The sequence below is a fragment of the Copadichromis virginalis genome, linkage group LG13 (genome assembly GCF_057382275.1).
Source record: "Copadichromis virginalis isolate Kocher_CV1m ecotype Utaka linkage group LG13, C_Virginalis_male_GT1.1, whole genome shotgun sequence".
Taxonomy (NCBI): Eukaryota; Metazoa; Chordata; class Actinopteri; order Cichliformes; family Cichlidae; genus Copadichromis; species Copadichromis virginalis.
The window spans coordinates 2458640-2479471 of record NC_140630.1 but is presented as its reverse complement, the minus strand read 5'-3'; the positions used below and the strand labels follow the sequence as shown (position 1 = coordinate 2479471).

Genomic DNA, 20832 nt, shown 5'->3' with positions numbered 1-20832 from the left:
AAGTAGTTTAAACGGGTCGTCGCTAATTTCAGATTTGAGCTTTAAGTCGTATTTTCTGTGACGTGAGAGGCCTCGGACACGTGCAGCTCATGTGAACAGCCAGATTTACTGATGTCAGCCGTTCTCCAGAGTTTCAGGTGTTTATTACTCGCAGGTCATCAAAACTAAAGTAGTGGAAAGGCCGTGCTGCACTGCAGTTTGACTTGTTAAAACCTCGTGAGTGCTTGAGTCACGTGGATATGGTGGCACTTTGATACCAACGTCACTGTGACACTGCTTTAACTGCTCACAGCTGGAAACGCACCACAGCTGTTCACCACCTGTAGTTGTCACATGACCAGGCTGCTCAGCGAGTGATCACCTGGAGATTCCTGCAGAATCAACAAACAGAACATTTGGAAGCTCACGACAAAGTTTAGATGAAACCAAAACTGACTGTAAAATCAGGGTTAATCTGTATTAGTACGATTTAAGGTTGAAACTACAAAAAACTTGAGTAATTCTTTAGTCAAAATTATAAACTTAAGTTAAATATTAATTCTAATGCAACAAGTTTCAGTCCCAGGATCATTTTGTCACTGACATGGGATCAAAAACATTTTTAAAGTTAAAACTTTTAAAATGTTGAAGTATCCATGTCAATGCCAAAATTTAAAACTTGGATCACATGAATCCTGTAGTAAAGTTGATCTCTTTATTGGAAATGAACATTTAAAATCTTGACTAGATTTTTATAGGATTTTAAGGTATGTTTTTAAATAAATCTGAATTACCTGAAAATTGTATTAGTGATATTAGTTAACCTTTGTTTTCCATTAGAAATAAAATATTTTCTCCAATAGTTTTTATAAATTAAAATGAATAACTTCAAATGGGAAGTTACAAAGTTTGAGTTGGTAAAAGTTGAAATGTAATAAGTTACTATTTTAATTTTGACTAAATCTCTCTGAATATTAGCACACTGACAACATGAGAAGTAAAATGAGAAAAGTCAATCCTAAATTTCTTTTGCTGGTAGAAACAAAAGGGATTAAATGCAGGATTTTCAAAGTAAAAGCTCGGGTGTGAAAGAAGCAGAGCGACGCTGTGGCTTTGTGTACTAAAATAAGAGTATTTATTTAAAAATCGGTACATTGGACAGACTGTATATAGAGTTTTCATTTCGTTGGTAAACTCATAAGGCACCATACCAGATGCTGTACAAAACACCAACAGCAGGAAACAAAAAGACTTTTACATATTCAAGATTATTTCTATACTGAGCTTTAATTACAGACACACTAAGGTTACTGCTTAAATAGCTGCTGTACGAACGTTAGCCTCATTCACGAGCAGCCAACATGCGAACCCACTGCCGCCGACACGAAACCGCTAACAGCGACCGTAGCCTAGCTTAGCACAAACTGTTAGCTTAGTGGCACCGCTGCTAAAACAGCAATTCTTACAGTTTAATTTCTACGTGTCCGAGAAACCCTATAAACACATCCAGAGTTGATGAGGCGAGGTTCCAGTCTTTGTGCTAAGCTAGGCTAAAAACATCCGGAACCAGTTTCCCAAATATTCCTAATGATTAAAGAAAACTCACCAGCAATAAGCCAATCAGCTCGAAGGGGACCTGTTCTGCTTTCTTACTTTCTGACTCACATAACGACCAACCTGACTGTATGCAGTTTCATATGATGACATAAACTTATGTAAAAATAATCCATGTCTTGTTGAGTCCAAACCTCAACAACGCCCCCCTCTGTGGACTTCCTCATCCACAGGGGCCGCGCTAGGGTTGGTCCAGAGTCAATGAAATCAAAGTCTTAAATATAATTCAACCCCGATGGCTCACAATTGCCCTGCAGACGAGCTGCAGTCAAATTTATTACACTGCTTTAAAAAGGAGTGATAAAGCGACCCCTCGGCAGTCTTCCAGAACCTGGCTAATCAGAATAAAGTCAGGCTTTGGGAGGTGGGCCTTAAAAAGGGCAAATATCCCATAAAACCGGATTACTTTAAAAATAAAATAAGCCAGATTTACAGTTCATCTACGCCAGCAAGAGGTGGAGGAACTCTCGAACATAAGGTACTGCCCCTCTGCTGGCTTCCAGAAGGTGGCCAATCAGAAGACAGTGAGCTGTGTGAGACAAAAGAGTACCATTTCAAAGGGTTAATCATACTAAGCCACTCTGAGCAGAATAAGTCCCCTTTCAAAGCAGTTACGTCGCTGAGATTTTCGTGAAGGTCTTCTTCGGGTTTGGCGCCACTTTGTTTTGTTTTTTTAAATTTCATCAGACAGACAGACGAACAGGACGGCAGACGTCTCCGTGCTGACCCCGCGACCTCCCGCCGGCGTCTCCGAGGAGTCGGCCGGACGTCAACACCACTGCAGCATAGTGTTCTGGTTTGAACTCCTCTCACGAGCAGGCACGGCATCTAAAGATAACGTTTATTTACACATTTAAATTCACATGTTATTATAGTACCTTATTCTGCTTATATTCAACTAAGCGTGGAGATGATATCTTAATATGGCAGGAGAACTCAGTCCTGAAGAGAAACAAAGAAAACATTTTCAAACAGGCGGAGGTGGAGGAAGCTCGGCGAGGTGGGTCCTCAAATTAAAAAAAAAATTAAAAAAATCTCAGTTCATTCATGAGGAATGAAAGCTCCGCCCCCCCTCCTCGCCCCTCCACAGGAAGTCATCTGTATCTTTTGTTTGGCTTTCACAGAAAGCGTCACTCGGCGCAGAGAGAGGAGGAGGAAGAGGAGGAGACACAGTTCAGCCCTGAGATGGGTCCTTTGCTCTTTTAGCTCCTCCCCTTCATCCCCCTGATGAAGAGGCGGTCTGGGGCGGAGGTTGAGGTGAGTCTGGAGGAGGGTGGGGTCAGATCTTGATGTCCTGGGACTCCACCATCTTGGCGAGCGTCTTCTTCACTCTGAGGATGGTGAGGCGGGAGGCGGGGTTATGAGCCCAGCACTCTGACATCAGCTTCAGCATGGCCCGGAGGCACTGCGGACACAAACACGCCGTTAAAGGACGAACAGGAAGTCACGAGAACACAGCCGCTCTGACACCATCATTGTGACACCCAACTCTCTGCCGCCGGCACGGGAACACTTCCTGTCTGACCGCATCGCCAACGTATTTATCCGCACACACAGTTCAGACATGAGGATGGCAGAAAGAGACCGGCGACAGGTCAGCGGAGGAATACGTTTGGTGGTTAGGTCAGATAGGAAGTAGTCCTGGTATTGGCTGCTGTTTTGAATCAAAAGCTCGAACTTTCCCATCAGGCTGGAATAAAACAAACATCCTCGACAGTCGGGAGAGAGACAAAGCAGACAGGAAGTAGTCCGAGCCTCACCTCGTCGCTGTTCCAGCGGTTAGACACCGTCGGCCGCAGGCCCTTAACACACACCACCTCCAGCATGTCCTCATACGAGGGGTCAGAGGGCACCGTGTCGTAGTACGGCAGCTGGTAGTCCTCCACGATACCTGCACAGGAAACAACACCTGTATTAACGTCAGAGCGGCTGACGCGCCCAACAGCGGCTGACGTTCTTCTTCTGGTGTGTGTGAGTGTGCGTTTGTTTGTGCGTACCCCCGGTGACGCAGCGTCGGGTCATCTCCCAGACGATGAGTCCGAAGCTGTACATGTCGGCCATGATGTAGGCCTGGAAGTGGTTCTTGTTGAGGCTCTCGTCGAGGACCTCGGGGGCCATGTAGCGTCTCGTCCCCACCCGGGTGCTCAGGGGGATGTCCACTTCGTTCGTGTCACTATGGCAACACAACGAGAGGTTAGGTCAGCTGAGGCCAGAACAGCCTGAGAATGCACCACGGAGCAAACGCGAACCTGTTGAACTTGACGGCGAGGCCGAGGTCGGCGATGCAGCAGGTGCCGTTCTTCTTGATCAGGATGTTCTTGCTCTTCAGGTCGCGGTGGGCGATGGCCGGCTTGCCCTGCGTGCCGTAGATCTCCGTGTGCAGGTGGCAGAGGCCGCAGGCGGCCGAGTAGGCGAGCCGCAGCAGCGCCTGCGTGTCCAGCGTGGTCAGCTTCAGGAAGTCGTACAGCGAGCCATTCTCGTGGTAGTCTGTGATGAGGAAGAGCTGCGTGAAGGCGCCCGTGCCCTTAATGTCCGCCGCGATGAAGCCTGCAGAGGAGGAAGGTAAAAACATCCACCTGACATTATTTACTTTATATTCGCCTCAGGCACCCGGAGACCATTTCTTATTGGCCCGTGGTTAACGCGGTCTCTCTCCTCCGACACTCTGAACTTTCATGAAGCTGAAATAATCGTTCAGCTGTTTCTGCTGGGCAGCGGCGCCGTGCATAATCAAAATTGGCGTGTTGAACGCTCTGAGTCCTCGGGCTCGGACGGCATCATAAAGCTGCTCAGAACCCACGACTCGCTTACCGCGGGTCACATGACCTGCACCGTAACTTCGTGAGAACGCGGGCGTGTTTGGCGCACGAGCCTACCGAGGATGTTCTCGTGCCTCATCAGGACCGTCTGGTAGATCTCCGTCTCCCTGAACCAGCTGGCTTCCTCTCGGGTGAAGAAGACTTTTACGGCGACCTTCTCTCCCCTCCAGCGGCCCAGCCACACCTCGCCGTACCGCCCCTTTCCTATCTGACGTACCATCTGGATCTGCTTGGCGATGGTCCGCTGCACCTGAGGACGCAGAAAGGAAGTTTCAGAAGGGCGCTCTGAGTTTCCTGGTCGTTAACGTGGTCTGTGACCTTTGACCCGTTTTAAAAACAAAGCTCTGTATTAGTGTGTGAGCCTCTTCTTTGACCCTCGAGCGTCCTCCGCCGCAGCCAGCGTCGCCGTTTTGATCAATGACAGCGATGACATCACAGGTGAAACAACCTTCACTTGTAATCAAACTGAAACTACCAGATAAAATAAAACTCAAAGAAACAAAAATAAATTCTAATAGAGAACAAAGTAAAGTCACTGCTGGTGCTGACTGTTCTTTAAATCAGAGCAGGTGTGTTTGTAGCTCCTACCAGCAGGGGGAGCCCTGAGCCGCTGCCTGAGCTCTGAGACTGATGAATGAGGTCTCTGAGCGACTCGCCCTCCCGGATGAAGACATCGTGCTCCTGGTCCTTATGGTTCTTATGATACCGCTGCCGGTCGCTCTTAAACTTATACCTGCACACAGACAGACACACACACACACACGCATCTCAGTTTGATTCATCAACAGTTTTACAAAAGGGTCCAAAGTGAGCATAATAAAAATGTCTGTGTGTGTTTACTACAGGTAAAAGTGAAGAAAATGTAAACAGGAAGCTGTCAGTTTTACTCTGAGAATGACTCCAAAATAAAAGCCTGAGCTAAGGAGCACTTTCTCTTTAACTTGACGTCTTTTTTTTAGGCTCAAATTTGACATGAAATATTTGCAGTTTTACTTTCTGCTCACTTTCAGTCACATTATTTTGATTTTACTCGTATTCATTTCACATGTGATTTCCTGATGTTGCTGTTAGTTACTTCATTATTGCCTTGGATGTGTTAGTGTGTGTTGTGTGCTGGTTGAACCATTTAGTGACTGATCATTACGAGCAGTAAGAATTCACTACACCAGCCCACGTCAGGTGATTTATGCACGGCTATCGTCCTATCAGACATCAACAGGAAGTGAAAGCCAATGAGCTACAGACATGTCTGCGTTCCAACTAAACTGAAGTCTGCATCGCCGCCTCTCCCCGCCGACAGCAGCAGGTCCAACAGTCTCTGCTGACTCGAAGGTGTGCCGGTCGCTGCCAGGTGAGCTCTTACCTGTAGTAGTAAACCACGGTGATGCAGATCAGCGTGCAGCAGCAGACCGTCATGGAGATCAGGAAGGCCAGCCAGTGGGGGCTTCGTTCTGCGCGCGCGCACACACACACACACACACACACACACACACACATTAGTCGCCTGTGCGGCTTCACGAGCTCACCTGCTTCACACCTGCATCTGTGTTCCACGTTACCGGTGGGGGCCAGCGGGGGCAGCGTGGGCTGCAGGTCTCTGTTGCACAGGTCTGTGTTGCAGCACTCGATGGTCCTCCTGGTCTGAGCGTTGGGGGAGTCCTGCCGAGCAAACGGAGCCAATCACAACAGCAGGTCAGGAGGGAGGAGACACAGAGGCGAGAAAAGTGACAGACACGCCCACACAGACCGGCTCACCTTGCACTGGAAGTGAGAGCCTTCATACTTCATGCAGCCGGAGGTGAGCTGCACATCTCCGTGCTCGTCCTGCTCGATGATAGCGAAACACTGACCGTTCGTCCTGAAGACAGACATCATCATCATCATGATGGAGCAACGAGGACTCTACTCAGCAGTGACAGACTCTACTGCGCTGCTTCTACTCACTGGCAGGTGTAGTTGATGGCGTCGTCCGGGCAGTGACCCGAGCAGTAGCAGCTGAGGGATCGAGGGAGGTCCTCAGGTGCGATGGTGGGGCTGTCGCCAGGGCGCCGGGCCTCGGGTTTCACCCCCGTCCCCTGCAGGACGTGGTCCGGGTTCTGACCTGCGGCTGGACACGAAACAAACAGAAGTTAAAACATTTTTTAGTCTTTGGTGACGGCTGAGAGCAGCTCGGAGTGACTCCTGCAGGAGGTGAAACATTCTCCTCCATCAGCTGACGACAGCAGGAGCAGGACGGCTCCGTATAAGGACCACAGCAAACAAGACGGCGGGTCGGAGATCGCCGAGCAGAAATAAAGTTTGACGGTTTTTATGGGCGCGAGTGAATAGAATAGAAGAATAGAATAGAATAGCCTTTATTGTCATTGTACAGAGTACAACGAAATTGGAGTGCCACTCCCTTGGTGCAAGATTCAATAATAAATATAAATGTAAAATATAAAAAGTACAAAAAAACAATCGTAAGTACTCAAACAATAGTAAGTACGATATATACAGGATACAGCATTAATATAATGACAGTGACGGTATGAGTGGCGGCTCGCCTTCAGAGAGAGGATCAAAGGCAGAGACGGGGACGATGGTTCTTATCAGCTGTCTGCTCTTTATCTCAGTCCTCCTCTAATCTCCGCGCCTCCTTCTGCGCTGACGCCACCGCTCTCCTTCACGTTACTCCTCCTCCTCCTGTATTTGTCTTTCAGATCACTTTCAAACACCTCGTCACCTTCCTTCCTTCCTCAGAGTAAAGACGGCATGTGGACGTGCACGCCGTCATGCCTGGACATGAACTACCTGCTGGTAGCTCACCTCCAGTCCCGCCCTCCCCCTGCCCCTCCCCGAGAGTCGCTGTTACCGAATCACAGCTTTCATGTGCTGATCGTTTCCGTTTCCCTCCGAGAGCAACACAAAAGTTCATCCTGAGCAAAATCACCTCAAAGAAACTGATCATGCGATCATGTGACGGGGTAAAACAAACACCTGGATGCAGAACAGCTGGATCGTCTCTCTCAGCTCTTCAGTTATCGTCTGTTTCCTGTTTTTATTATCTGAAGTTGTGAAAGCGTGCGTCTGCGACGCCTCGCAGCACGTCATCACTTGCTTCCTGTTCGTTTTCTTTGGGGAACGCCTCTCGCTCTCACATGTTTGGACGTTCCTCCTCCTGCAAGGCTCGCCGTCGAGGCAGCCTAATGTCGCTGTTTCTGTTCGGACCACACCGGCTGCTCCAACCGTGCTCCGCCCTCAAGCCGCGCTGCCACTTTAAGAGCACGCAGGGGGAGTCAGATTACCCAGCGTCCTCTCTGCCAGACCTCAGTCTCCACTCCGGCGGCCGGCACAATTATTAAGCACACATGTGGACAGAGGCAGAGCAGAGGCTCCACCCGTCACTGCCTTTCACCCAATCAGAGGCCCAAGGGGGCGGTTCATGAGGGCCTTCAGGTCTAGACAATGATGACATCACTGCTCGCCGATTTTTTTTCAGCAGAAAAAAAAAAAAAAAAAAAGACTTTAAATGATGGAGACGGTTGTTTGAAAGCTGAGATGAGCTGCAGTCGCATCAGTCTGCTCACTGATTTCTCCTGTCAGATGATTTCCAGCTTTTAGATTTTTAACTTAAATTATTTTTAACCTTCTGGGTGAAAAAGCTCAGCTTTATAATTCACACACTGAACCGTCTGCAGTCTGTAATCAAACACACGAGTCTTTAATTGCTGCCTGTGCTGAGTCACAGTTACCTGCCCACCACACACCTGAGCTCCCACATTATGTCCTAATCCCGCTCTGCTCGCCGTCACGCCAACATCAGCTCTTAACTTATTTACAATAAACAGCTTTAAGGTTTGATTGATTTTAATCTCACACTTGTTTTAAACATCAGCTGTGACCGTTTGAATATTGAGCAGAAACACACGACTCCTCATTTATGCTCTAACTCCACGTGTTATTTTATTTATAATCTCTTCGTCCTTATTCCCACTGTGGACTCGTCATGAAACATGGTTTCCTGTGTCCCGGCTGCCTCCTGTGGGCATCACTGTGACCTGAGTGCTGTCTGAAGGTGGAGGCCTCCATCTTTCCTTCATTCTCAGTGGTGACAGTTTGTCTCCTGTAAGGAAAATATTCCCGTGAAACCATAGAAACGGGAATATAACCCTTTGATCTAAACCATGTGGATCCTCTCACTCGGCTCCTCCTTTGTTTGTCTCCACTTTTACAACGCGAGCCCGTCGAGCACCGCCTCCCTCCCTTCCTCCTCCTCACCAACTTCCTGCCGGGGATGTTTATGCATTCGTGTTGCCAAGGTGACAGAGAGCAGCTGAAAAGCTTCCCAGCGAGCTAATTAACAACCTCGTTATAACCCTACAACGAGCAGCGCCGTGGAGAGGACGCGAGGAGTCTGAGGAGGAGTTAACACGGAAACACGGACGCAGCAGGAAGAGCGCGAGGAGCTGCTCCCAACAGCCGCGGCGTCGTGCTGCAGGAGGTTTGTGGATTCACTGTGATGTCACCACAGCTCTGTACCAAGTCAACCACTGCTGAGAGGGCGGGGCCTCGCCTGACTGACAGCGCTGACGGAGGAGAGGAAGTCAAAACTAGAAGCAAACAAAGTCTCTCCGCAGCAGCAGCTCCGCCCATCAGTGTGAAACCGACCATCACGCCTTCCAGCGGCACAGCAGCTCGCAGTGCACACGGCACGTCTCCGAGGACAACGGCGAGTGTGATGGCCCGTCAGCCCCGGGGGAGCAGCTGGTTTGGACCCTGCAGCTCGCCGTCTCATCAGGAAATCTGCTGGCCAATGAAAGACAACCATGGACTTGACCCGCCCATCCACAGGCTCATCTTTGGTTTCTTCAACATCCTCGGGATAAAGATGGCCAACAGACGGCAGTGACCTTTATCATAACTCAAAGATCAGATGAACGAATGACTGAGCCACAGCCTGACAGCAGGTGGGAGAATGTGCTGTGATTACCTGTGTTTATGCTGCTTTAGAGAGAAGCCCCGCCCCCAACATTCAACTGACTCTGCCCTCCAAAATAAAATACGAAGTGTGCCGCCGCCGCCACGGCAGGGTCCGCAGAGAGGAAACAAACACCGCTTCCAAGGGTGAATAAGTATCCGGAGGGATTGACGGATATTTCCGGAGAACAATGGCTGTTTGGAGAGTGCAGCGCCGCCAACAGCTCGTACAGGAAACGGTTAATGTGCAGAGAGGAAGTGAGAGCGGCAACAATCAGTTCAACAGCTTCCTGCAGGGAGGGGAGGGGCTCAGAGCGCCGCTCCAGCCCTCGCTGTGAAGAAAATAGATCCGCTTTCTCCTCAGAACAACGGCTCAAATATTACTATGAACTTATTTTCACATCCAGTGTCTTTAAAGTCACAGGTGTGTGTGAGCAGCTAACTCAGGTATGATGATGTCACAGCGAATCGTCACGGACACGGGGACACGAGCTCGGGACAGCAGAGCATCTATGACACATTTCACTGCCCAGCGTGTCTCAGCTCACCTGTCGCAGGTGTACAAGGTACTTATTGAAAGATCCTGACTGATCAGTAAAAACTCGTCATTGAACAAACGCACACACAGTATTAAAGGTGGACGCAGTCTCCGTTTGAACACGACGAGCTTTTCACCTGGCCACCAGGGGGCGCTAGCTGTGGCGCCCAGGAAGTCGTCCCTGTGTCCGACCTCGACTCTTTCCTGATGGTTTATGGGCTCAGACTGAAGACGGCGTTTTTGGTAAATTTACAGACACTCAGAGAGCTGCTCATTGGCTGACGAGCCTCCGTCTGAGTCAGAGCAGTGACGTTAACACGTCAGCTCCACCTCGCCGTCACTTTGTAAACGTCACAGACACAAGTGGCTTCCTGACGGAGTGAAGGCGGAGTCAGCAGGCGAGAAGGTGGATGGAAAAACAGTTTGATAAGACGGCGGAGAGTCGCTCCCTTCCTGAGATTACAGCCGGCTCTTATCAGCGGACTCTGGGTGCTTGGAGGTCAGAGAGTGGCGAGGGAGGGGACGACCTCTCTCACATCCTCTAACTCAGATCCACGCCAAGCTGGAACGCCTCCTCCGCCCTGAGACAAAGTTACAGAACAAAGGACTCAAACATAAGGCCCACGGGCCACAACCGGCCTTACAAAGGGTCCAATGTGGGCCACAGGAAGGAAAATGTGGAAATGCCAAAGAACCCGGCCATAAAGTCGGAACTTTTACGGCATTTTCATCGGTTTTACAGCCTTTTTATTAACGCCTGTCTGTTTCTTTTCCCCCACAGTTTACAGTAAAGTTACTTCCACACAGCGATCGATATTTTCTGTACGTTTTCTTACTTCCTCAGCCCAAAGCAGCGTGCAGACGGCACATCTCAGGGACTACATGTGTCTTCATCAGCTGTCAGGTTAAAGCGGTTTAAATGCATGTTTATGATTATAATACATTTAAAAGGATCCAAACAGCAGCTTCAGTGAAGCTCGTCTCCACCTGCAAACATCGAGCAGACGTCGGCTGCCATCGATCTGGAAAAGTCTCCCCTGTGAATAACCCACAGATGCCGAATTCAATGTGCGGGAAGAAGCTGCTGGGAATATTTTATCGGAAGCAGGAGGAGCGGCGTGACATTTCTGTTTCTGTCCTTATCGGTCGGCAGACACTTAAAAACAGCTTAAACAAAAGGCTGCTGTGTGCACAGGGAGGGGGGCGCCGCTTACAGACGAGCCCCACGGCGACTCTGTATGCTAACGTCGCCTGAAGTAGCGCTTATCTGCCGAGGACAAACTGAAGGGTTAATGAGTAACCGAGCAGCTCGTGGGTCAGAGAGGACACGTCTGTTGAGCCCAGCGACACTAACTGGGACCATCGCAATCACACAAAAGACACGAGAAACGATTAATAAAAAAAAAAAAAAAATGGAGCTCAGGTGGAGTCCATGTGACCGGGAGACAGGAAGCTGTCACCAAACCGCAGCCTGATGAGGTCACTGGCAACAAAACGTGAAGCAGGAAGAGCCCAAGCTCAGTGATTAACAGCAGCTAAACTTTCAGAATAAAAGCACAGGTTTGTCCACTAATAACTGGATCATGTAGCTGACATATGAAGCCTTAAACATGTGGCCTTTCACTTCCTGTTTCTAAGTCTGACCCTGTGAGAAACACGCTGCCTGGTGCTGGTTCTGATGACGGTCACCATCATCTCTGTCCGTTGTGTTTCTGTGACACTGAAAAACAAACACTGGCACAGCTGCTCACTCCAACCAGCTTTTAAACATCTTACCGTCAGTTCTGAGGGACAGCAGCAGAGCGACGGCCGTCACCGCCACGCAGACCGGTAGACCTGGCATCCTGCAGCAGGCCCGGACCGACCCGACTGGGTCCCACACCGTCAACAAGACCTTCTGATGTGCCGGTCTGGGCGTGGAGAAGATAGTGTTATTGTTCTACGGCAGGAGTCTGAGGAGCAGGGAGGAGCTCCAGATAGAGGCAAGGGGAGGGTGGAGGTAATGGGGTGAAGGGCAATATCACAAAAACAGGTCCTCCTGGGTCTCACAGGCTCTGTGGGTCCAAAACCCTGAAGAAGAGAGAGAGAGAGAGAGAGAGAGATAGGGGATTCAGTAAGACTTCAACATCAGCTGATCAGGAAAGCCTCAGGGCGAGAGAGCACTACAGACAACCCTCTTTTATTATAATTAGTTTCATTATTCATCTCTCTGGTGTTCGAACACTGTAGCTGCTCACGATTCTCAGAGGAAACATTTCTGCGCTCTTCCAGCTCCAGAGCTTTCCTCCCTGCTCTCCTACGGCAGCTTTGCATGATTCTCCGGTGAAAATAATCCTCCTTTATCTGATCCTGGGCCTCGACGCAGCCCCTCAGTTGATCCTGTACGAAACGAGCGGCTTCAGCAGCTTTCTGTTTCTGCAGCGTTGTAGTTATTAACTTTAATAACACTTCTTTCAAAAAAAAGGTGCGTTTCCAAAACACTTCCACACCCACACCCACACACACACACACACACACACACACACACACACACCAACAGTTTGGGCCAAAACATTAGAATCACCTGCTCACATGAGAGCGATGATGATGATGATGATGATGAGAGCATGCTCCTCAGCGTGCCGTGACCTAGTGACCCTGGCCGCCCGGCGCTGGCCTCCAGGGCCCGACTAACTACCCGACCATTTGTCCGGGGATGTTCTGCAATTACCGACGCTCGGGTCCTGCGCAGCTCTAATAACGTAACGTCGCAATTAGTGGGCGCCGAGAGAGGGCCAGAGGGGTGTGCGAGGGAATTAGCGGCGATGCGTGGCCGGTGTCTGTCACTTTTTATTTGCCCTCGGGCCTCAAACGGGTCCGACCTGTGACCCACTTTTCACACATCTCCAGAGAGACGGAGAACAAAGACGCACACACGGGACGGCGCCCAGGGCGGGTCGAGCGTACACGACAAACACGGCTTCAAATCCGAGGACAGGCATCGCTGAACGGTTTATTAATATTTACTAAACATTAATGCAAGAAAGCACATTTAGACACATTCTGCTGTTTGTCTACACAAACAGCAGAATGTGTCATCATGTATGGAAGGCTGAAGCTGCCAATGTGACTCATGACCCATTTAATTAAATAATGCTTAACATTATTTATCATCACTGAATTATTGATTTGGGGGGTTTTGGCTCCTCACACTCCCACAGCCACCCACCCAAGTCAACCCCACGACACAGTCTGAAGTACACCCATTTTCATAACTGCAATAAAGTCATAAACAAATCTTTAAAACTGAAAACTGAAAATCCATCCAATAAACCTCTGTGTTGGTGGGACACAGGAGCTGTGCTGTGATTGGTCAATCTGTTATTAGGTTTTATGCTGCGAGGCAACGGAGGTAAACTATGTGCTAATTCCACTTTAACAGAATTACAACGTTTAGCAGGAAGTTAGCAAGTTAGTTCCACCTAAAGCTGATCCACGATGTTCTGGACACGAACGAAAACAAAACTGGACGGCGTGTTAGAGAGACGACATCTTTTTACCCTCCAGTCCCGCCCTGCCCGAACATTCACACTCAGGATTTACTAAAGGTGTGTGTGTGTGTGGGCGTCTCTGAGTCGATATCACAGAGTGAAAAATTCTTCACCTCTTCGTCACAACAAAACCTCCAGTTTGTTTGCGGCTCTTCGCTCCATTTAAAGCCGACGGCGTGCGGCGATAACGCCGTCAGACGGGGCGGGCAAGTCGAGGCAGGCTCGGGACAGACCATCTGCTGCGACCCCCTCGGCACAGGAAGCACGCCTCCCCCAGCCGGTAATCGCCTGACACGTCCACTTCCCTTTGAAAACACCCACGGCTGTTATCACAACTGAAACGCACAAAAACACACAAAGTCGCCGTGGAGACCAAGACGCCAGAGAGACAAACGACTGAATCTGTCACCTCGCAGGAAGATCCTCAGACGCAGTTCACAAACGCTGCGGGTGAACTTTCACTCCTCCTCCTCTTCCTCATCGTGTTCAGACTCGTCTCCAACTTCTCGCTCTGCTGCAGTCAACAACAAACGCCTTTCTTCAGCATGGCGCTCATACCAGCAGATATCAAACTTCCAACCCACTGCAGGCCGAGATAATCGGCTCAGACTCGGGCTGCGGCGGCCTCCTCATCCTCCGCAGCTGTTTACAGTAAACAGGCTGAACTTACAGCACAAAACCCTCCAGCAGCCGCTGGCTACAAACAGTCTGTCCACTCAGGTTCGTCTGCACAGCGACGCCTTTGAGCAGCACATGGTTCAGAAGAACCAACCACTCAGGTAACCAATCCACACACAGGAACTCTGGGCTACTGCCACATTAGGACGTCCTCACAGCACTCCCACGACTCTGAGCATGAATATTCATCGATGCTAACACGAGAAGAAACAGTAACAACCATCTGTGAAAAGAGCAGCTGAGCTCCAAGCACCAATCAGCACAGAGGTCTTAATCACATGACAGGAAGTGTGCGCAGGTAAAACCAGTGTTTAAAATGGTAAATGGCCTGCATTTGTATAGCGCTTTTACTCAGTCCCTAAGGACTCCAAAGCGCTTTACACTACATTCAGCCATTCACACACGGTTTAAGAAGAACCGCTTCACGTAGAGCAGAGAAAGAAAAAACTCAACAGCTCACCTGAAATTCTGCATTTGAGCCTTCAGGGCTTCAAATCCCTGCGTCACCTGCGTAGCTGCACAGGTGCTCTCCGACGTCCACAGATGCTTTTTGCCCATTATTAAAATTCAAACGTAAACTCATCAGTGAGTGCTGTTACATAATCTGCACACCGAGCTGCACACATGTAAACTGAGCAGGTACTACTCCTGTGTACTTCTATTCTCTGTGACCTGCGACCCTGGAGGGGCCCTCCAACCCTACTTTGGGAACCAGCTGCCAGATTAAATCTCTTTCTTTACACAAGTAACGAAACACTGTGGATGTGTTCAAAGGAAGAGAAGCATTCAAATCTGAAGCAGGAGAATAACCGAATGAAAGCACGGGGTGAGATAAGAGCAGAGACCTTCGCGTGGGCACGTCATTTTATGACTCATCAGCTGTTATTCATCAGCTTTGAAAGGCCAGAAAACAAAGTTAAAGGTGATGTTTGCAGATTTATTCACTCTGGATTTCCCCAGACCCGTAAAACAGAACGTCTAAATTCAAAAACAGGTCTTCCATAAATGAAGGTGCTGCCTGCAGTGGGATTCAAACCCACACCCTAACCCCTCCCTCTCTCGTCTCCTCAGCTAACAGAGGTTAATGTAGCGTAGCTGCTCTGGCGAGCTGGACGTCACGCCGGCGTCCTGGAGGAGGAACATTCACCGTGATGGTGGGAATGAAAGGAGGTATTGTTGGCGGTCCCACCTGTACAGAATAAACCGCCCTTATAGGGAACCACTGAGCCATAGCTGCCCCCCCAGGGGAAGGAATTTGAGGTCACGCTGCTCCGGGGATGCTGGGAAATTTGGTGGGATGAAACCCAAGCAGCGGGTTAAGACTTGTGGAGAAACAGTCCTTTAAAAGGCTTTTATGGAACAGGGCGGCTTCGGGTATAACAACTTTTCATTCGGCCATAAAACTATGAAGTAAAATGATATCTGTGCTGGAGGCTCAGGATACACAGTTTTACTCTGATTACTTTTATTATTGCTGGCGTAGCTTCCTGTCTGACAGCTTGTTCTGGATGCTCTCGTGAACGTCAGCGTTTCAGAGCTCAAGCTGCTTTTGTACTTGTTTCAGCTCCACGATGATGATGTCAGAATGACCATAAATGGGGCTGATTAATGATTTGTTTTTGGCGTTCTGTGGTCAGGGTTTCATTTACCCAAATATAAAAGGCGTTTCTTCAAACAACAAAGATTCGTTAACAGCTGTGCCTACATGTGCAGTCACAGCCACGCTGCCCAGTTAAAGGCAGGAAACCCGATCCTGTGGTTGTAGCTCCTGGTATCGATGCAGATCGCTGGACGTTTGTGGAGAGATCTTCACAAATACACATCAAGCTGGAATCACAAAACCTGTGAGTCGTCTTAGTGTTCTAAAAAAGCACTCACAGGCATCCTTGTGGATCCACAGAAGGATTTTCAGCTCGGATCTGTACGTTTGAGTTTGGCCTGTCCCAGTGCAACCAGAAGCAGACCGGCCTGTGAGTCAGCAGGTAAATCTTTTTTTATTTTTTAAGTATTTGATGGCAGCTTTCAGCACTTCCCCCACTTCCCGTTACAGGAAAAACAAAAGCCGAACATGTGTTGTTCAGTCACGTGGCCTAAATGTTTCAGTCAGTTTTAATGCTACCAGCTCGCTGAGGAGAGAAACTCCCGGGCAGCTCCACTCTGATTTACAGACCTTCCAGCTCCTCCGAGAGCTGTAAAAACGCTGTAAAATGACACTGGATGCTGGCAGGGAGGGAGAGGTGGGGTGAAGGCATTAATAATCCAGCCCCAATACTGCCCCCCTCTCGATGGACTGCAGGGTGAGGGGCCAGACATCAATAATCAAGCTTTAATGCGCCTCCACTTCCTGTGCTGGAGGAGCGGCGGCGACAGACTAAATAAACACTACTGAGAGCTGATTGGAGGAGCCAGCAGCTCCTGCGCTCAATAAATAAATGCAGTAATGAGAGAGATGGGCATCAGGGGCGGTGGTGCAGGAGAATATTAGTGGGACTGGGGTGGAGGGATGGACGAGGTGCTTTTTCCTTCTGCTGAGTTCCATCAAAATCAAATCAGAACCTGGACAGGCTGAAAGAATATTTCTGCGAAATCAAACGGACATTTTTCTAACCTCTCAGTCTGAGCTCCACTCCATCAAACTTTCCACTCGGCCTGAACGAGCTGATAAAATCTGAGCCGTCGTGAAAATCAGGATGAAAAACAAAGTGGATTTAATTTCACACATGCAAACTCAACGTTTCAAGAATCTGCTGAAGGAAAAAGATGCTAAAACATTCAAGTTACTCATTTCATGTTAAAAAAATGAAAATAAAACCATCTGAATAAGGACAGTGGACTCTAATGTGTTAAATACTTACAATTATCATTTATTTCTTACCCGACACCAGCTCGGGCTGTTTGTCAAAAGCTCTGAGGTAAAAACATGAGCCCCGTCGTTCTGTCCTTTTAGCCCAAGTTTGTATCGAAGCACGTCTGTGACAGCGAGAGCATCAAGGCTGCCTGTTCTCAGTTACGAGGCTTCCTGAGCCGATTTCAGGAGGTCCGTCCGTTAGCTGCAGCAGTACAGCTGTGTCCTCCTCGAGTGAGCGACACCAAGAAACCACCCACATGTGTGTCCCACAGACCCAACTCAATTCAAACCTCTCCTCTCCTGTATCAGGCCCTAAACGTATTTAACATGGGAGTCTGTGTTCACTGCATCATTCCATGTTTGGCACTCATCACCACCTGCACTCATGTATATATCTATCTACTTAGCACTTTTAATTCTTATTTTTATGTCTATTTAAGCGTTATATGACAGTATGTTTGCACTAAGCACCGCAGCAATTTCCTAATGTTGTAAACCTGCTCAACATTTGGCAATAAAACCCTTTCTGATTCTGAGTCGATGGGGACTGACTGCTGGAGCCTCCGGTGGACACTAGAGGAACTGCAGTTTGAGCTGCTCTGGCGTTTGGTTTGGGGCTAAGGCCGTCCTTATGCTCGCTGCGTTGCGAGAGTCTCGGGTGTCACGTGACCATCCTCACATCGTGAGGCCATCTTTGCAGTGCATCGTGTGAGCACAGTCATGCCTGTTTTTGGCACGTTTAATGACAATGCTGCACAGAAGCTCAGAGACACACGGATGTTGGAACTGTTTGAAAACTTTTTTGTCAAAAGAATTTTGTAAAAACAGTTTCTGGTCTTCTGGTTTTGACTTCTCTTCATCAGCACGTGTGACATGCTACTGTCTGAGTGGTGATGTCTATCGTTTAGGAGAACACTGCAGCGGCAGCGAAGGCTCTACTGGCACCATAAAGCCTCGTCTGAGCACGGGAGCCTGAATGGTCCAAACTGACCAGCTACCCTAACCCTTTATCCCATCACTCCCTCTCGTTCTTTCCTCCTTGCTCTCCTTTGCTCCTCATCTTACTCCCTCTTCTCCTAGCATGCTCCATTTGCTGCCTTCCCTTCTCCCCCTCCTCTCTCCCATCCTTCCAGCTTTCCATCAGGTTTCTCTTTCTCGCCTCATCTCTCTCTGCCTCCATCTTGGCCCCGTTCCCTGGCCCCTCCAGGGGCCCCCTCCTTGCAGGCGGGCCTCTGGGTGCTGCAGCAGCCTCCTGTTGGTGTCGGCGCCCTGCCTGACATGCCTTTCAGGGCCTGGGAGACTGCAGGCCAGACTTTCTGGCTCCACTGCCATTGTTTGCCTGGCTGCTCTGTGCCTCTTCCCTGGCGATGGATTAGCATAAGAATACCCAGAATACCCCGAGCCCCGGTGAGCAGTGCTGCGGGCCTCTTCCCCCCTGCATCTTCCTTCTCCTAATCCTATTCTTCTCCATCCTTATTAGAGCTGGGCGATATATCGAGTTTTTAAAACATATCGATATATTTTTATACGAGATATAAGATGTGACAATATCCTTTATATCGATATAGTCTATGTTACGTTATAATTATAGTTGTGGAGCCGCAAGTTTGCCTCTCTTTCGTCCACTTTTGTCTCTACGCAACGTTACTCCGCCTCGCCTTCACTGAAGACAACTCCCCCTCCTCCCCCATCGCTTCACGTGCAGGCAGCGACAAGACGGACACGGCAAATCTCCGTTAACGAGTTACTGCGCATCGCCCCATGCGTGGGGCTGGACGGCGTCAACGTGCTAACGAGCTAAACATGCTAACGAGCTAACCGCGCTAACCCTAAAATCCTTTCATTCTCTCAAAAGTTGATAGCGCGCCTTATGTATGAATTCTGGTTGTGCTTGGTGGCCGCGAACCGATTTTATGTGGAACACGGCGCTCAGCAATCTGTCACAAATGTTTGAGTACGACTTTGGTAAACTACGGAGCTGCACCGCTTGATAGATTGTCGGCGCATTACGGCTACCGAGGAGCTTCGCGGAGTGATACGTACTGTCCATCAACGTAATATTACCGTATTGTGTGTGTATAAGGACCATAAATGGCACCTGTAAGAGACGTGGTTATGAAGCGGATTTCAAACTCCAGGCTGTCAGTCACACAGTAAAACTTGGGAACAGAGCAGCTGTGAAATCTGTCTCTTTGTTATTACGCTCAGCGTCTTTTAGTTTACATTTTGACTGCACAATTGTGAGCTCTTTGTTTAGCACAAAAACAACCTTGTTTTCTTTTATTTATGGAGCATGATTATTTAATGAATGCTCATAATTTAATTTTGAGTAATTTTTCATGTACATCTGTGCTGTATGTTAATAAAAGTGCCTGTGTGACATCTGGGACACAGCTTTGACTAAGAACTCTCTTTTTGTTCTTACTTTATGGCTTAAAAAAAAAAAATCGAGATATATATCTTATATCGCCATCCAGCTAAAAAATATCGAGATATGAATTTTGGGTCATATCGCCCAGCCCTAATCCTTATCCTCCATCTAATCCCAGAAATTAACTCAAACGCACCTTTTCTTCTTCTTCCGTTGGGTTTATTAGCACTTTATTAACAGGATGAACTTTAAGCTGCCATCAGGTGACCCTACATGCAGATGTAACATGACGTCAAGGCCAAGAGCAACTCAGATGTCTTCCAGACTCTTATTAAGTAAGATTTATCATGAGAGGGCTGCCAGCACAGACACAGACTGCCAGAGCTTTTATTCTGAAAGCATCTTTCAATTTGTCGATGACATCACAAAGAGCTGATTTTAGTGTCCGAGTCTGACCCGTTGGTGCGCTCGCAGAAGAAAACGATGCTTTTGGTTTAAACTGAATGATTTGGGGGAATTGAAGCACAGAGTGCCTGAGCCTCACTTCAGTGGCACACGCCCTCACCGTGTGTGTGTGTGTGTGTGTGTGTGTGTGTGTGTGTGTGTGTGTGTGCGTGTGCGTGTGCGCGAGGCAGAGCGGGCAACAGCGAGGCTTAATTTCATTAGAGGCCGACAGAGGATCTGCAGAGCGGCTGCAGCACCAAACCGGAGGAGGAACATTTACTTCAACTCTTCATCATCGTGTTACCGCAGCACAGATTACCCACAATCCACAGGGGCAGCGCAGGTTTACGGGATCTTTTTTTTATTTTTATTTTTTTTATCAGTACGATCCGTTTATTGATTACGATCAAAGCTGGAGACGGAGGCTAACACGGGTCCCAGTTATATGATAATACAGCAGATCCGCTTAGTTCAGGATCCCTAAGCGTTTTTAATCATGCTAATCGCCATAGAAACAAGTCCATCCATCACTCCCAGTGCTGTGTGCCACGGCTGAGTCATAAAACAAACACACTCGGATCATAAAAACAACATTATGATCCTGAATCGCACGCCTGAGGGGAGAGGACGCTCAGGCAGCCGTCCCAGTTAAACCAGTTACCTCCACCAAAGTGGCTTCATGGGAGGTACTAAACATGCCGACCCCAGCCATCACGAGGTACCCCCCAACATCCAGATTTACCCCCCCATCCTCCCCCAAGGTCATAAATCCAATCAGAGGCACAGCAAACAAACACACAACAGCACTAAAAGTAAAACTTCTCAGAGACAACGGCTCATCGCGCGCACACACGCACACACACACGCGCGCGCGCGCGCGCACGCACACACACACACACACACCTCAAATCAGATGCATAATGAAATCATATATTTAATATTTCAGTCTGAAGGTAAATAAAGCAAACTGCATTATCCAAACCCAGTTTATTTCTATAGCACGTTTAAAAACAACGTTTGCCCAAAGTGCTGAACAGAAGCACAAGATACAACCA

At 48.7% G+C, this 20832-nt stretch overlaps 1 protein-coding gene across 4 annotated transcripts in view; it reads right to left on the bottom strand.

The window, feature by feature from the left end:
* Positions 1 to 1091: 1091 nt before the first annotated feature.
* LOC146695006 (bone morphogenetic protein receptor type-1A-like) overlaps positions 1092 to 20832 on the bottom strand; it is a 41572-nt gene continuing 21831 nt past the window's right edge. For 2 of the 4 annotated variants that reach the window (XM_085476916.1, XM_085476915.1), the window contains 10 exons: positions 11683 to 11976; positions 6357 to 6519; positions 6168 to 6270; positions 5776 to 6071; positions 5001 to 5145; positions 4470 to 4662; positions 3843 to 4140; positions 3591 to 3766; positions 3354 to 3484; positions 1092 to 2998 (listed from right to left, as the gene is read on the bottom strand). In XM_085476916.1, coding sequence (XP_085333042.1) covers positions 2873 to 2998; positions 3354 to 3484; positions 3591 to 3766; positions 3843 to 4140; positions 4470 to 4662; positions 5001 to 5145; positions 5776 to 6071; positions 6168 to 6270; positions 6357 to 6519; positions 11683 to 11749 — 1698 coding nt within the window. In that variant the 5' untranslated portion in view covers positions 11750 to 11976 and the 3' untranslated portion in view covers positions 1092 to 2872. Of the gene's footprint in view, positions 2999 to 3353; positions 3485 to 3590; positions 3767 to 3842; positions 4141 to 4469; positions 4663 to 5000; positions 5146 to 5775; positions 6072 to 6167; positions 6271 to 6356; positions 6520 to 11682; positions 11977 to 12143; positions 12286 to 20832 lie in introns of those variants that run through there. The other 2 variants (XM_085476918.1, XM_085476917.1) reach the window with 2 other exon arrangements.